This window comes from Nerophis ophidion, linkage group LG22 (assembly GCF_033978795.1).
Source record: "Nerophis ophidion isolate RoL-2023_Sa linkage group LG22, RoL_Noph_v1.0, whole genome shotgun sequence".
Lineage (NCBI taxonomy): Eukaryota > Metazoa > Chordata > Actinopteri > Syngnathiformes > Syngnathidae > Nerophis > Nerophis ophidion.
The window spans coordinates 33087268-33104714 of NC_084632.1; the positions used below are offsets into that span (position 1 = coordinate 33087268).

Sequence of the window (17447 nt, forward strand, 5' to 3'; positions counted from 1 at the left end):
GTATACATATGTATGAAATACTTGACTTTCAGAGAATTCTAGCTATATATATTTATTTTATTATATATATAAATAAAAGAAATAGTTGAATTTCAGACGGCACCTATCAAATACACAGTAATAAAAACACAGTTGTTCTACTAACTGTACTGTGCTTGCTGGTTACTAAAAAACAACAACAACCATTACCTTTCACTATTTGAGTAACCTTTGGTCTGCCATTTGCTTATTAGCGAGCGAGCTCCGAATCCGGGAACATATCCTTCACGGATTTGTTGTAGACATCCGCAAATGAGAATGGAATGTTGCTTCCAGCTATCAGCATAGCCATCTTTGTCTCAGCATAAGTTACACCGTCGGGTCTCCATTTTGTGAGGTGGCCCATAATATTGGGTTGTTAACGATGCTGCGCGGCGGACGCTTTGTGCTTTGCTGACCGTTCATGGCTGAGTATATCTGCTCGGCCGCCGTGTTCAATGGAGAAGTCTGTTCTACAAAATTTACAGGCAACATACCCCTCCCCTTCAAACTCTCCTGGATAAACTGAAATTCTTGTTTCCAATCGTTCTGGAACTTGCAGGCGCATTTCTTCATTTTGCTTGTCGGCGGTGTAATATATTGGGTTGGAGTCAATAACCAGGCGACGTGATGAAGTTACGTCTCTTTACTGTGGGCTTCAGAACAGACTCCCTAATGCATGTTCCTTGACTGCACTTAAATGTAGAATATATCTACATTCTATTCTATGTACAGTAGATGGCAGTATTGTCCTGTTTAAGAGGGTCACAACATTGAGTCAGGTCTGGAGCTGGAGGGGGTGTACCTTACAGCTCCGCCTGAATTTCGGGAGGTTTTCGGGAGAGGCGCTGAATTTCGGGAATCTCCCGGAAAATCCGTAAGTTTTGGCAAGTATGCTGTATGTGGTCATATATTGCATCATATAGGGTTGCATGACTTTCCCAAAACTATTATTAATATACTTGCTAATTTGTTGCTAACAGTTGATTACTCTCTTTTGGAACATGTATCTATCGACACTTGTTAAAATGTATTAAGTTCTTATTCTTCTGTTGTTTGTATACATTACATTAATTTTGGGTTTAAATTCATTTGGGCATCGCTCCAAAACCAAGTAGTTGCCAGTGTTTTGAATGACGCTGTTATATGATAATGTTATAAATTACTTTTACTAGTAACAAGTAATCTAGTTTGAGATTCCCTCAGTTGTTTAGTTCTGTTTCAGCACCCCTGTTTTTGTGTTCCCTGTTGCCATGGGTGCTGATTATTGTCACCTGCCCCTGATTAGTGGCCGGGACGCTCACCTGCTCCCGGTCACTAATCAGAGAGATATTTATTCCTGCCTCTCGCCACACCATGCTTGGCAGTTTTGTATTTGCAACATGTGACAACAAGCAGGTTCTACCTGCTTCTTGTTCCCTGTTTTTGGCAAGTTTTTTGCTGAGCTCTAGCGTGGCTTCCCGTGCCGTCGGCACTGTTTTGTATTCTTGCCTGGTTATGGAAATAAATAATTTTTTTCACCAGTACGCTGCTTCCGGAAACGGGGAAACGACCACCACAAAACTATGCCACTCCTGGCCTAACAATTACATTTTGGGCAAAGCAACAAATAATTGTAATTAATTACTTTTTAAAAATAATTTTCCAAATACTGGTAGTTTTACAAGCTGTATTGGCCATACCAATGCTGATATCAATACACACCTGCTGTTTGATTGTAATGTGCATCTTAGTTGTAGTTCTCACTACCAAATTTAGAGGTGTTGTAATCGCCATTTAAAATCACTAATGCTAATGGTTAGCATTAGGGCTTGGCGATTAATCCATCAATCCATCCATTTTCTACCGCTTATTCCCTTTGGGGTCGCGGGGGGCGCTGCTGCCTATCTCAGCTACAATCGGGCGGAAGGCGGGGTACACCCTGGACAAGTCACCACCTCATCGCAGGGCCAACACAGATAGACAGACAACATTCACACACTAGGGCCAATTTAGTGTTGCCAATCAACCTATCCCCAGGTGCATGTCTTTGGAAGTGGGAGGAAGCCGAAGGGAACCCACGCAGTCACGGGGAGAACATGCAAACTCCACACAGAAAGATCCCGTGCACGGGACTGAACCCTGACTACTCAGGACCTTCGTATTGTGAGGCAGACATACTAACCCTTCTTCCACCGGGAAGCCCCTGGCGATATATCGATATATTAAATATATCGCGAGTTTGTCTCAGTGCTATATAGAATATGACTATATCGTGCTATTCAAGTATACGTTCTCACGCAGTTGCTTTTAGCTGCGGGCATTATACTTCAGGCTCTTCCCACTCTTTCCTGTCTCTCCTTCTCACAGACACATGAAACAAGCGCACCTTCTTACATTCGTCACATACAACATCATAGGCCCTCGTGTAGCAGAGAGGTAGCGGCATGGGTGGTAATACGAGAGAAAGAAGGTGTGAATCTGGTAACAAATGAAGTAAGAATTAATTCCCAAGAAAACACCATCGTCTGGCGGTGGTTTGGCTTCAAGTGGGAATATGTCGAACAGACAACCATAATATGTCAAGTATGTGGCAAAAGCGTACAAAAAGTAGCAGCTCTACTAAAGTAGCATAATTTGAAAAGTCAACTGCTAGAGAACGAAGAGTGCTTGAAACTCTGCATGTCAACATCTCCGTTCGGTGCCACACCAACAAAATGCCGAAGCAACCATTTCCACATCAACATCGTATGAAAAAAATAGTCAACAACAAAAGGAGATAACGCCCACAGGAACCTACCACATAGCGAAGGACATACACTATTTGATTTTCTATTACGCAGCTCATTTTTCTTTGACAGTTATTGAAATATCTTGTGTGACATCATGCACAAAAGTGCACTTTATTTGTTTTAAACTATTGTAGTGGCGTTCTGTACAAAAAGTGCACTTTAATTTAGTGTTGTTTTGATATGTCATCTTAGTGACATCATGCACAAAAGTGCACTAATAGCTTATTTAAAATGTCGCTGACAATCTTGCACTTTCTGTTTTGGAAATGACATGAATGTTTGTGCCACTGCTTAATAACTGTTTAATAAATACACTTTTGGTCAATTAACTTAGTTGTGATTTCCTTCTCTGCATGAAAGTTTAAAATGAGCATATATTAATGCAGTATGAACAAGAATGTTTTAATGTAGACACATAGAATCATCATACTGCTGTGATTATATGTATCAAGTGTTCATTCAAGGCTAAGGCAAAATATCGAGATATATATCGTGTATCGTGACAAGGCCTAAAAATATCGAGGTATTAATAAAAGGCCATATCACCCAGCCCTAGTTAGCATGTATATGACACGATCAAGCTAGCGCGTTTTGTTAAAGTGTAGCCTTACTTTACGCTCGAGTGTTTCCTATCAGTTGTAGTTGCTTGGTTAACATAACTAAAATTGCCACTATGCCTAGAAGCAGTTTGGCTGAGTGCTGCTTGACTGCTTGTTTACCCGCCAAGTCCTCTCCAAGGTTTCTCATAGTCAGCATTGTCACTGGCGTCCCACTGGATGTGAGTTTTCCTTGCCCTTTTGTGGGTTCTTCCGAAGATGTTGTAGTCGTAATGATTTGTGCAGTCCTTTGAGACATTTGTGATTTGGGGCTATATAAATAAACATTGATTGATTGATTGAACTGTTTGAGCCTAAAGAGTCTGTCCCCGGACATTAAGCCAAGTGCAACAAATGCATCAAAATTTGTCACCGTTTAATTTTACAACAATCGATACCAATCGATGTGTCAATCGATGGATTTTGGTCGGTGCCTGTAAAAATACCGGATTTGATACACATCCCTACTGTTCAGCCACAGTTTCGAAAGTACCACTTTACCCCCAGTTATAACCTACTCAGTGGCCTAGTGGTTAGAGCAGGGGCGCTCACACTTTTTCTGCAGGCGAGCTACTTTTCAATTGACCAAGTCGAGGAGATCTACCTCATTCCTATTTATAATTTATATTTATTTATTTATGAAAGAGACATTTTTGTTAACAAGTTAATGGTGTTTAATGATAATACAAGCATGTTTAACACACATAGATTCCTTTCTTTCATGAAGACAAGAATATAAGTTGGTGTATTACCTGATTCTGATGACTTGCATTGATTGGAATTAGACAGTGGTGCTGATAACGTCCGCATTTTCAAATGGAGGAAAAAAAAAGTCCTCCTTTCTGTCCAATACCACATGAAAGTGGTTGGATTTGGCATCTCATTTGTCCAACTTGCATACTCGTTTTTAAACACTTTGTTATGAGAGTAGCATATGTGTGTGGCCCTTTAATGTCTGGCAGCAGGTGAGTGACGTCAGTGACTGTGCGGGTGGGCAAGCAAGTGAGAAAGCGGTCGCTGAGGGGGGGGGAGAAATACATTGGCATCAAACTCCGTAGCTTGCTAGCTTGTGCACGCTAGCTTTCTGAGACTCTTATTTTGTTAGCACAGGCAGGATGAAACAGGTCTTTTATGGTGAAGACAGGAACTGTGCAGTCGGTCTTTAGAGTTTTGACAGTAGGTACGGAGTCTCTAGAAATAAAATGTGTTTCTCTGCGTGCGCCCTGTTAGTGATTTTTTTCTTAAATATGAGCTTGCAGCAGCCAGCGTCATCTCACAAGATCCTCGGGTGCCGAGAATGTCAAACAACTGACGAAAGTGAAGTCTTGGTATGATTGATGATTGCTCATTTTTATGTATATTTTTTAATGCCTGGCTTGAGATCGACTGACACACCCTCCGAGATCGACCGTCGATCACGATCGACGTAATGGGCACCCCTGGGTTAGAGTGTCCGCCCTTAGCATTAGTAGGTTGTGAGTTCAAACCCCGGCCGAGTCATACCAAAGACTATAAAAATGGGACCCATTACCTCCCTGCTTGGCACTCAGCATCAAGGAGTGGAATTGGGGGTTGAATCAACAAAAATTATTCCCGCTGCTGCTCACTGCTCCCCTCACCTCCCAGGGGGTGATCAAGGGTATGGGTCAAATGCAGAGGACAAATTTCACCACACCTAGTGTGTGTGTGTGACAATCATTGGTACTTTAACTTAAAATGCAAACAATACCCATCACAACTTGACAACAGATAAAACACTAGACTAAACAACACAAAAAAGAATCACTGTAAGACAAAAAGAGTGTGTGCACTGTTGTGGTTAGCCATGTCTCCTAACCTGTGAGCGTGGCCATGGTTGGCGGCGTGGAGTTTCCTGACGACTTCCTCGCTGAAGTCAAAATGAACCCTTCCTCTGGTACAGGGTGAACGCCGGTACATTGCCCCGACACACACATGCACACATTGGCTGATACATACACACGTAACTACAATCACTTAGGGCAGATATCACACACACACACACACACATGCACAATAACCTTTTTGCACATCAATGACCCACACCTCAGCAAGCCTGAAGCGTTATCGCACACAATGACACAACAACTCTAATTCTATTCAAATATGCTCCATAACACAACACATGCACTCACCTCCTATAATGAAAACATTTAAGCCGCACATCATTTACATGGCTATCAAAACGTATCCAGCATATCCACCATCCCTCCTGGGCACTACTTAAGCAGACAAACTAACATTTAAACACACACGTGATATCGGCTCACACACATACACACACAACAGCACGTGTCACATCATGCAAATCTTTCTGCTCGTGTTCATGGGCTGACACTCTCGTTCTTTGTGGACTCTCTGTTTGGCAAAGCGTATAGTTCCTCTGCATGTGTGTGTGTGTGTGTGTGTGTGTGTGTGTCTTCCCTTCAGTGCAGCCCAGCAGAGTAAGAGTTCCATTCAAGTTGTGGAGTGGACTCTCTGGACTCTGGAGTCCCTCATCTTCAGCAGCCATTCAACTTTAACTGAAGTGTGTGCATGAATTACTAAAGCAACACACATTTCTTAAAAAAATAAAAATAAACATACATATATATATATACAGTACATTTTATTTTTAAAGGGGAACATTATCGCAATTTCAGAAGGGTTAAAACCCATAAAAATCAGTTCCCAGTGGCTTATTTTATTTTTCTAAGTTTTTTTTCAAAATTTTACCCATCATGGAATATCCCGAAAAAAGGCTTTAAAGTGCCTGATTTTCGCTTTCTGTGAAGCCATTGTCCATTTTACTGTGACGTCATCCAGTGATGCCAATACAAACAAACATGGCTGATAGCACAGCAAGATATAGTTACATTAGCTCGGATTTAAACTCGGATTTAAACTCGGATTTCAGCGGCTTAAGCGATTCAACAGATCACACATGTATTGAAACGGATGGTTGGAATATGGAGGCAGATAGCGAAAACGAAATTGAAGAAGAAACTGAAGCTATTGAGCGAAAAGCTATTGACGCTATTCGGCAATCGCCTTCTAACCAACGATTGAGTGTTGCAGGATATCCATACATCTCTGAGCCATGTCCGCCCTAGCATCGCCGGTAAAATGTGCAGGAACAACTTAAATCTGTCGATTGGTAAGTGTTTGTTTGGCATTAAATGTGGGTGGAGGGAAACGCTGGATGCAAATATAGCTACAAATGTACATACAGCTAGCCTAAATAGCATGTTAGCATCGATTAGCTGGCAGTCATGCCGCAACCAAATATGTCTGTTTAGCACATAAGTAAAAAACATCAACAAAACTCACCTTTGTGATTTCGTTGACTTTATCGTTGGAAACGCATCTGCAGGATATCCATACATCTCTGTGCCATGTCTGCCTTAGCATCGCCGATAAAATGTGCAGACCAAACGATCGGGACTTTCGCATCTTGTGACACTGGAGCAACTTAAATCTTTCGATTGGTAAGTGTTTGTTTGGCATTAAATGTGGGTGGAGGGAAAGGCTGGATGCAAATATAGCTACAAAGGTAAATATGGCTAGCCTAAATAGCATGTTAGCATCGATTAGCTGGAAGTCATGCCGCAACCAAATATGTCTGTTTAGCACATAAGTCAAAAACATCAACAAAACTCACCTTTGTGATTTCGTTGACTTTATCGTTGGAAACGCATCTGCAGGATATCCATACATCTCTGTGCCATGTCTGCCTTAGCATCGCCGATAAAATGTGCAGACCAAACGATCGGGACTTTCGCATCTTGTGACACTGGAGCAACTTAAATCTTTCGATTGGTAAGTGTTTGTTTGGCATTAAATGTGGGTGGAGGGAAAGGCTGGATGAAAATATAGCTACAAAGGTAAATACAGCTAGCCTAAATAGCATGTTAGCATCGATTAGCATGCCGTGCTAATTAATGCACACGCCACGTAAGACACCTTGAATCCGTCCCTGATCGTGTTGTTACACCCTCCGACAACACACCGACGAGGCATGATGTCTCCAAGGTCCGGAAAACAGTCGAAAAAACAGAAAATAAAAGAGCTGATTTGACTTGGTGTTTGTAATGTATTTGAGAAAATGGCGGATTGACTACCTATGTGACGTCACGTTGGGACGTCATCGGTCCGAGTTCGAATAATAGAAAGGCGTTTAATTCACCAAAATTCACCCATTTAGAGTTCGGAAATCGGTTAAAAAACAATATGGTCTTTTTTCTGCAACATCAAGGTATATATTGACACTTACATAGGTCTGGTGATAATGTTCCCCTTTAATATTTGTTTTGACCCAGCAGATTTGCTCACATTTTCAGTAGACCCATAATAAATTCATAAAAGAACCAAACTTCATGAATGTTTTTTGTGACCAACAATTATCTGCTCCAATCACTGGTTGTTTTATTTTGTCAGAGTTACAGGAGTGCTATGCTGTTTTTAAGGACCTTCTGCAAAAAACCTTGTCAGCGCTCTGGTGTTTTTAAAAGTTTGCCGCAAAAATAGTTTTTCTAACTGAGCTTGGGGGCCACCACTTGAATAGCCCGATCGATGAAAACAACAGGACCTAAAATGGAACATTAAACAACACAACTAGCATAATTAAATAAGTTGAACAAATGACTACTGACTGCGTCTGAAGTAAACCCGCTACAACACAACAACACCAGAGTTAGGTAGTAGTAGTAGTGCCAGCAAGCTTTTTTGTGATTTAGGGATGAACACTTTCCACGCCACCCTGAGAAAAGAATGATCTTATTATACAAATAACCAATCCTTAGTGTAGTTCTGTTAGGTACCAATCGTATTGATGGAAACACTGGTATCTGTGCCTTTTATACAATGTGTAGATGCATTTTTAAATTGCATATATATATATATATATATATATATATATATATATCCTACCGGTTGGACGTGCCCTAAACACCTCCCTAGGGAGGCGTTCGGGTGGCATCCTGACCAGATGCCCGAAGCGGTAGGAGGCCACGGGGAAGACCCAGGACACGTTGGGAAGACTATGTCTCCCGGCTGGCCTGGGAACGCCTCGGGATCCCCGGGAAGAGCTAGACGAAGTGGCTGGGGAGAGGGAAGTCTGGGCTTCCCTGCTTAGGCTGCTGCCCCTGCGACCCGACCTCGGATAAGCGGAAGAAGTCGGACGGATGGATGGATATACATATATCCTCTTAATATCAATTAAGGCCCAAGCTGTTTGTTTACATGCTTTTTGGATTTTTCTTTGCTATTTGGGCTTATTGGACACTAATTAGAATATTAACTAAAAATAATATTTTTATATGATGTACTTAGTCCATAAATACACAAATGTGTACTGCATGTTTAGTGACATGCTAATTCTTATTTTTACACTTTTTTTTTTTTCAAAATTCCATAGTATGTTATACTCTTCTAACACCACAAGGTGGCAGTATAAGTGTCCAGATAAGCGGCCATATGACCCCAATTTAGTAGTGTACTCAATTTTGGAAATAAAAACTAAAAGGTGCTGTCCACGCATGTGGCCACTAAGCCTTTATAGGTTTTGAACCTTTTTTTTCTTTATATTGCTGCTTTTATTTTTTTATTAGAGGCCTTTTATTGAATATGCACAAGCACTGTTTAATATTATGTGATGATGCCTTTTATCCTGTATTTTGTTTGTTTTATGTACTGTACGTGATTGTATGTCTACCTGGACATTGGAGTCTGCAATAAAGTATGATTGATTGATTGATTGGTTGGTTGATTGATTGATTAGTTACAGCATTCACATTATGAAAACAAAGTGTATCCAGTTGTGGAAATCCCAGGTCTTGTTTGCTAGTAATGTTAAAATCTAAATGCAAGGATCTGCCAATGTGTTTACAGTGGTCTAAGTTCTTCTTTACAGGAAGACTCTAAGGTTTTAGGAATTTTCTGTAAATTTGTGTCTCCTAAGTTATGAACTGAACTTAGGGGCCAGTATGGTGTCCCCAGGCTGCCAGTTGAATGGCCCTGCTCTAACGACAGCCAATATAAGAGCTGTATTTTTTTTTTAAATTTTGATTTGCAATAGTATTTTTGAAGCGGCCCTTGCAATGTGAGCACATGCAACTGTGATAGACGTCTTAACGTTCGGTCCAGTGAATGTCACATAACACAAAGACACAGTCACAGAGAGGATTCTCATCTTGAACAACCTCAGAAAAAGCTGCGACTCCACAACTCCTTGCTAGAGCAAACTATTATGTGACGTTGCAGGCGTACCTAATGGAAAGGTCTGATACTATATACTGAAAAAAAAAACTTATTTTTACATACCAAAAACACCTGAGACAGCTTCAAGTAAGAGTACAACACCACTGTGAACCTTGGAGGGCACTGCAGGTTCAAAGGGGAGAATGAGAAGCAACTATGTGATGCTAGGAGTAGCCACAAGATGGCAGTGTGTTACCACAGCACACAAGATGCAGTGTGCAAGACCTGCCAGCAGGTGAACCACTGCATTAGGGAGAGTCCTCCAACGGTATTTCAGTGTCTTTGGGTTTTACATAATATATTTCCATTTTTATTTGTATTTCGTTCATTCAATATTAAATTAAAATAATTGACAATAAAATAATTTAGGAATGAAAAGAAGCAGAAAGTGGGCTTCACGGTGGCAGAGGGGTTAGTGCGTCTGCCTCACAATACGAAGGTCCTGCAGTCCTGGGTTCAAATCCAGGCTCAGGATCTTTCTGTGTGGAGTTTGCATGTTCTCCCCGTGAATGCGTGGGTTCCCTCCGGGTACTCCGGCTTCCTCCCACTTCCAAAGACATGCACCTGGGGATAGGTTGATTGGCAACACTAAAAATTGGCCCTAGTGTGTGAATGTGAGTGTGAATGTTGTCTGTCTATCTGTGTTGGCCCTGCGATGAGGTGGCGACTTGTCCAGGGTGTACCCCGCCTTCCGCCCGATTGTAGCTGAGATAGGCGCCAGCGCCCCCCGCGACCCCGAAAGGGAATAAGCGGTAGAAAATGGATGGATGGATGGATGGAAGAAGCAGAAAGTAGTCTCAACTTAAACATAATTTTATCAGGTTAGATGTTGTAACATATATATATATATATATATATATATATATATATATATATATATATATTTTTTTTTTTTTTTTTTTATTTTGATTTGCAATAGTATTTTTGATGCGGCCCTTGCAATGTGAGCACATGCGACTGTGATAGAAGTCTTAATGTTCGGTCAAGTGAATGTCACGTAACACAAAGACAGAGAGGATTCTCATCTTGAACAACCTCAGAAAAAGCTGCGACTCCACAACTCCTTGCCAGAGCAAACCATTATGTGACGTTGCAGGCGTACCTAATGAAAAGGTCTGATACTATATACTGAAAAAAAACGTATTTTTACATACCAAAAACACCTGAGACAGCTTCAAGTAAGAGTACAACACCACTGTGAACCTTGGAGGGCACTGCAGGTTCACTAAATGGTAACACCCCAATAAGTTTTTCAACGTTAATCAATTACTTAATAAATTACCAAGTTGAGGTGATCTACCTCATATATACATACACACACATATCATATACATATACATACATTATATATATATATATATATATATATATATATATATATATATATATATATATATATATACACACACAGTATATAATTTATAGTTATTTATTTTGCCATTTTTGTTGACATGTTAAAGGTGTTTTAATTAATATACATGCATGTTTAACATATAGATTCCTATCTTTCATGAAGACAAGAATATAAGTTGGTGTATTACCTGATTCTGATGACTTGTATTGATTGGAATCAGACAGTATAGTGCTGATAACGTCCACATTTTCAAATGGAGGAGAAAAAAAGTTCCTCTTTTCCGTCTAATACCACATGAAAGTCGTTGGTTTTTGGCATCTTATTTGTCCAGCTTCCATATTCGTTTTTATACACTTTACAAGAAATACATTGGCGGCAAACTCCGTAGCTTGCTCGCTTGTTTGCGCTGGCTTTCGAAGACTCTTATTTAGTTAGCGCAGGCGCGATGGTGCGGCACTTTTATTGTGAAGACAGGAACTGTGCGATCAGTCTTTAGGCTTTTAACAGGAAGTACGGTTGAAATAAAAAGTTTCTTTTTCCGTTACAATTTTTATTGAATGATTGAAACTTTTATTAGTAGATTGTACAGTACAGTACATATTTCGAACAATTGACCACTAAATGGTAACACCCCAATAAGTTTTTCAACTTTTTTAGGTCGGATTCGACGTGTGACTTTCACGTGACCACCTGGTTTTGTTTGATTGGTCCAATGTCACCAGCGACTGCATGTGATTGGTGAAACGCAGGCATGCGTAGTTCCTACTTTGAATGTGTGTCTGACAAAATCAAAACAAACAAAGCGTGCATTAACAGATCGATAAAAAAAAAAGTAGCGAGTAACGAGCTATTTGTAGATTAATGGAGCGGAGTAAAAGTAGCGTTTCTTCTCTATAAATATACTCAAGTAAAAGTAAAAGTATGTTGCATAAAAACTACTCTTAGAAGTACAATTTATCCCAAAAGTTACTCAAGTAGATGTAACGGAGTAAATGTAGCGCGTTACTACCCACCTCTGCTTAATTGTACTGCATTTTTGTTTGGTTTTTTTTTTTTACGCCCAGACTACCATAGTCAAATCTACTTCGGGTCGCCAAGAGTAACACAGAAAACTCATTTATCACTGTGTTTTGGTTCTTGACCTTTATAAATTAATTCCTGGGAATTAGAAATGATTGTATATAAACTGAATAATTTTATAGCGAGAGCATGAACAACCTCTTTACCCCAAACTCAATTTGTTTATTAAGGCCACAAAAAGCCTAGGGTTGTGGTTCTAGTGAGTTAATCGTGCTGATATTATTTATGCGTAGAACTCTGGGTGTTCAAAAACACACATCAAGACAATTTTAGATAAAAGACGAAAAAAAAAAACGGCCATGACGCTTTGAAACTATTTCTAAAATTAGAACGGGAAGAGGAAGATCAGAGGAACAGATCAAAAAGACGCGTTTTTAACTGGGTGACATTAAGCAAGGTAAGTGAATGTAAGAAAAGCATCTCTTAAAGCATGATTTTCACCCAAAAAACACAGGGAGGGTCAATTTTGTTTGGATCGGTTAATAGGGAACCTTGACAAAGTTCCAAACAATCCTAACTATAAGTACAGGAAGTGAACTAACCAATTAAATCTGCATGCTCAAAAGGATCATCCCTTTTGGTCAGCAGAATTTGCCTTCAACTCAAGACCCCACCTCCTCATAAACTTTGTATCGCAGACAAAGATGAGTAGAGTGCCAATCTTTTCACCACCAGGTATTGTTGTGATCAGATGACTGACCATTGAGATATTTTCAATGAAGCGTGTATGACAGATGCATGCAGGCGACTACATTATGCATGATGCCATAAATTATGCTGATTTCCATGTCAGGGTTTGCTTTAATGACATCGTTTTGCTTTGCTAGAGGGCGTCAGAAGATGACAGGAACTTTAATAGGGCCCAGAGTTCCATGCTCGTCAGAGCCCTTGTACATTAGACTAGTCAGCATAGATTTCACTGTTATGCTGATGACACCCAACTCTACATGCCCCTAAAGCTGACCAACACGCCGGATTGTAGTCAGCTGGAGGCGTGTCTTAATGAAATTAAACAATGGATGTCCGCTAACTTTTTGCAACTCAACGCCAAAAAAACGGAAATGCTGATTATCGGTCCTGCTAGACACCGACCTCTATTTAATGATACAACTCTAACATTTGACAACCAAACAATTAAACAAGGCGACACGGTAAAGAATCTGGGTGTTATCTTCGACCCAACTCTCTCCTTTGAGTCACACATTAAAAACGTTACTAAAACGGCCTTCTTTCATCTCCGTAATATCGCTATAATGCGCTCCATTCTGTCCACTAAAGACGCTGAGATCATTATCCATGCATTTGTTACGTCTCGTCTCGATTGCTGTAACGTACTATTTTCAGGTCTCCCCATGTCTAGCATTAAAAGATTACAGTTGGTACAAAATGCGGCTGCTAGACTTTTGACAAGAACAAGAAAATTTGATCACATTACGCCTGTACTGGCTCACCTGCACTGGCTTCCTGTGCACTTAAGATGTGACTTTAAGGTTTTACTACTTACGTATAAAATACTACACGGTCTAGCTCCATCCTATCTTGCCGATTGTATTGTACCATATGTCCCGGCAAGAAATCTGCGTTCAAAGGACTCCGGCTTATTAGTGATTCCCAAAGCCCAAAAAAAGTCTGCGGGCTATAGAGCGTTTTCATTTCGGGCTCCAGTACTCTGGAATGCCCTCCCGGTAAAAGTTCGAGATGCCACCTCAGTAGAAGCATTTAAGTCTCACCTTAAAACTCATTTGTATACTCTAGCCTTTAAATAGACTCCCTTTTTAGACCAGTTGATCTGCCGTTTCTTTTCTTTTTCTCCTATGTCCCACTCTCCCTTGTGGAGGGGGTCCGGTCCGATCCGGTGGCCATGTACTGCTCGCCTGTGTATCGGCTGGGGACATCTCTGCGCTGCTGATCCGCCTCCGCTTGGGATGTTTTCCTGCTGGCTCCGCTGTGAACGGGACTCTCGCTGCTGTGTTGGATCCGCTTTGGACTGGACTCTCGCGACTGTGTTGGATCCATTATGGATTGAACTTTCACAGTATCATGTTAGACCCGCTCGACATCCATTGCTTTCCTCCTCTCCAAGGTTCTCATAGTCATCATTGTCACCGACGTCCCACTGGGTGTGAGTTTTCCTTGCCCTTATGTGGGCCTACCGAGGATGTCGTAGTGGTTTGTGCAGCCCTTTGAGACACTAGTGATTTAGGGCTATATAAATAAACATTGATTGATTGATTGATTGAGTTCCATTTCTTATGCTAAATATGTCAATTAACAGTAGTTTGTAATATGTTTTTTTTTTATTAGTTTGCTGGAGTGTTGTTCCGATACCAATATTTTGGCACCGGTACCAAAATTATTTCAACACTTTTCGGTACTTTTCTAAATAAAGGGCACCACAAAAATTGCATTGTAGGCTTTATTTTAACAAAACTCTTCTGGTACATTAAACATATGTTTATTATTGCAAGTTTATCCTTAAATAAAATAGTGAACATACAAGACAACATGTCTTTTATTAGTAAGTAAACAAACAAAGGCTCCTAAATTAGTCTGCTGACATATGCAGTAACATATTGTGTCATTTATCATTCTATTATTGTGTCAAAATTATTAAGGACAAGTGGCAGAAAATGAACGATTAATCTACTTGTTCATTTACTGTTAATATCTGCTTACTTTTTCTTTTAACATGTTCTATCTACACTTCCATTAAAATGTTAAAATCACTTATTCTTCTGTTGTTTGATACTTTATATTAGTTTTGGATGATACCACAAATTTGGATATCAACCTGATACCAAGTCGTTACAGGATCATACATTGGTCACATTCAAAGTCCTCATACTTCCTGATTTTGTAAACATAATATCATTTTTTTTTAAACCGAAAGAAGATGTTGTGATGCCAAAATATATTGACGTAGTAATCATATGACGTAATCATAGTCGTATCGACCAGATACGCTATTGTACTTGGTATCATTACAATGCATCTCTATTACAGAGTCAGGTGTAGATCCACCAATGGCATTTGTTTACATTTTGATTGCGGTGAGCTACGGTGTGTAGTGAAGCATGTTTAGCTATTCCTCGTCCTGCAGGGATGATACTTGTTAGAAACTTATTTTATTTGTCACCATGGAGGCCAGGATTAGTGATTTAGAAGTAGCTAAAACACTGCTGACGACAGATGAGCGTTAGCCGCTAGCTAGCCATGTCTTAAAGCACCTCTTCCGGTGGGCGTTTCAGTGTTATAACTTCACCTTTATCGTTAGTTTTCAAGCCAAAATGTGTCCGTTCTCCCTTTTTTATCTATACACTGTGCCTGCTTGTAAATACTCCGTGATTGTGTGTTACCGAACATGCTCGTCTGCCCGTAAACCAGCAATGACACGACTTGACGACGACGGTGGCGCGGGGGGGCTGGTGCTTTTCAGAGGTGCTATAGTACCGAATATGATTCAATAGTATCGCGGTACTATACTAATACCGGTATACCGTACAATCCTAGGTTGCTGTGGAACTGTTTTTTGCTTCTGAAAAAGACACACATATTGCGTGTTTTTTTGCTATGCATGTATTCTATCCTCTGTCTCTGCAATGTTGTTGTAGAAGTCCAAACATTTGACTTTAGACTGACAATGCTGCTTTTCACTCAAAGAGCAAAATAATATAATTTATCATTAAACCCACACTGGTTTAAATGTAACTTAATTATTGGGTTTCCCTATGTAACGCGCTTTGAGTCACTAGAGAAAAGCGCTATATAAATATAATTCACTTCACTTCATTACCAAGATGTTTGTATCGACATCATGGTGAAAAAAGCTCCAATCACTTCCTGTACCTTCTCCTTAGTTTGCAACTGGGTGTCATATATTGTACTGTGACACTTGTTTTTCCATATAAGTTTGCATTTTTGCAATATCATGGGGTTGAGAGTGTCGTGATTTGGTTTTCCATGCTGTAAATGTGTTTTCATTTTTTAAATTTAGGATTAGCGTATTTCCTTGACATGCCGCCGGGGCGCTAATTAATTTAAAACCTCTTCTCACGCCTGCGCTTACCAAGGGCATGCGGTAAAAGTAAGCATGCGCTAATTATTTTAAAACCTCTTCTCACTCCGGCAACTTACCAAAGGTATGCAGTAAAAAATTGAGTGTGATGTCAGCTTGGACCTTAAATCCTACTGAATAGATCTTAATCGTCTTCCCTTTATGCGATTTCAAATTACCGGTATTGAAATCAGTGATTTAAAATGATGACAGGGGAAGTGTCACTCGTGACGTCACCACTTTGACCAGGCGGTAATACTAAGCATGCGGTAATTATTTTGGGAAGCGAGTTTGGCCCGGCAGTAATTCAAGGCAGGCGCATATTATATGCCCTGCGGCAATTCAAGGAAATACGGTATACTTCTTGGCCACCGTATAATATCCAACTTTCATTGTAGTGAAGTTCTACTGCAGCTCTTTGGCAGGAAATTAAACATGCATGGGGGCACAGTGGACTACCACAGTGTACCTACTAGGACTGCAAATCTTTGGGTGTCTCACAATTTGATTCAATATCGATTCTTGGGTCGCGATTTGATGATATATCGATTTTTTTCGATGCAACGTGATTCTCGATTCAAAAACGATATGTTTCCGATTCAAAACGATTCTGTATTCATTCAATACATAGGATTTCAGCAGGATCTTTTTAAATAGATTTTATAATTATAAAGGACAATGTTTTATCAACTAATTGAAATAATGTAAATTTGTTTTAGCTATTAAACGAAACAAAAATATGACTTATTTTATCTTTGTGAAAATATTGGACACAGTGTGTTGTCAATTTTATGAGATGCGATGCAAGTGTAAGCCACTGTGACACTATTGTTCTTTTTATAAATGTCTAATGATGATGTCAATGATGGATTTTTAATCACTGCTATGCTGAAACTAATATTGATACTGTTGTTGATAATATTCATTTTTGTTTCACTACTTTTGGTTTGTTCTGTGTCGTGTTTGTGTCTCCTCTCAATTGCTCTTTTTATTGCAGTTCTGAGTGTTGCTGGGTCAGGTTTGGTTTTGGAATTGGATTGCATTGTTATGGTATTGCTGTGTATTGTTTTGTTGGATTGATAAAAAAATAAAAAAAAATAGATTTTTTCAAAAATGAGAATCGATTCTGAATTGCACAACGTATTCCATTCGATTCGACTCGATTTTTTCCCACACCCCTAGTACCTACCATGATTGTTTAACGTGGACCCCGACTTAAACAAGTTGAAAAACTTATTGGGGTGTTACCATTTAGTGGTCAATATTACGGAATATTTACTGTACTGTGCAATCTACTAATACACGTTTCAATCAATCAA

The 17447-nt window shown here is 39.9% G+C and overlaps 1 protein-coding gene across 4 annotated transcripts in view; it reads right to left on the reverse strand.

The window, feature by feature from the left end:
* Window positions 1–17447, reverse strand: part of pde4ba (phosphodiesterase 4B, cAMP-specific a) — a 530844-nt gene that overhangs the window by 245181 nt on the left and 268216 nt on the right. Inside the window, exon 1 of one of the 4 annotated variants that reach the window (XM_061883740.1) lies at window positions 5223–5670. The exons of the other annotated variants lie outside the window; for them this stretch is intronic. Coding sequence (XP_061739724.1) covers window positions 5223–5323 — 101 coding nt within the window. The 5' untranslated portion in view covers window positions 5324–5670. Of the gene's footprint in view, window positions 1–5222; window positions 5671–17447 lie in introns of those variants that run through there. 4 annotated transcript variants of the gene reach the window in all.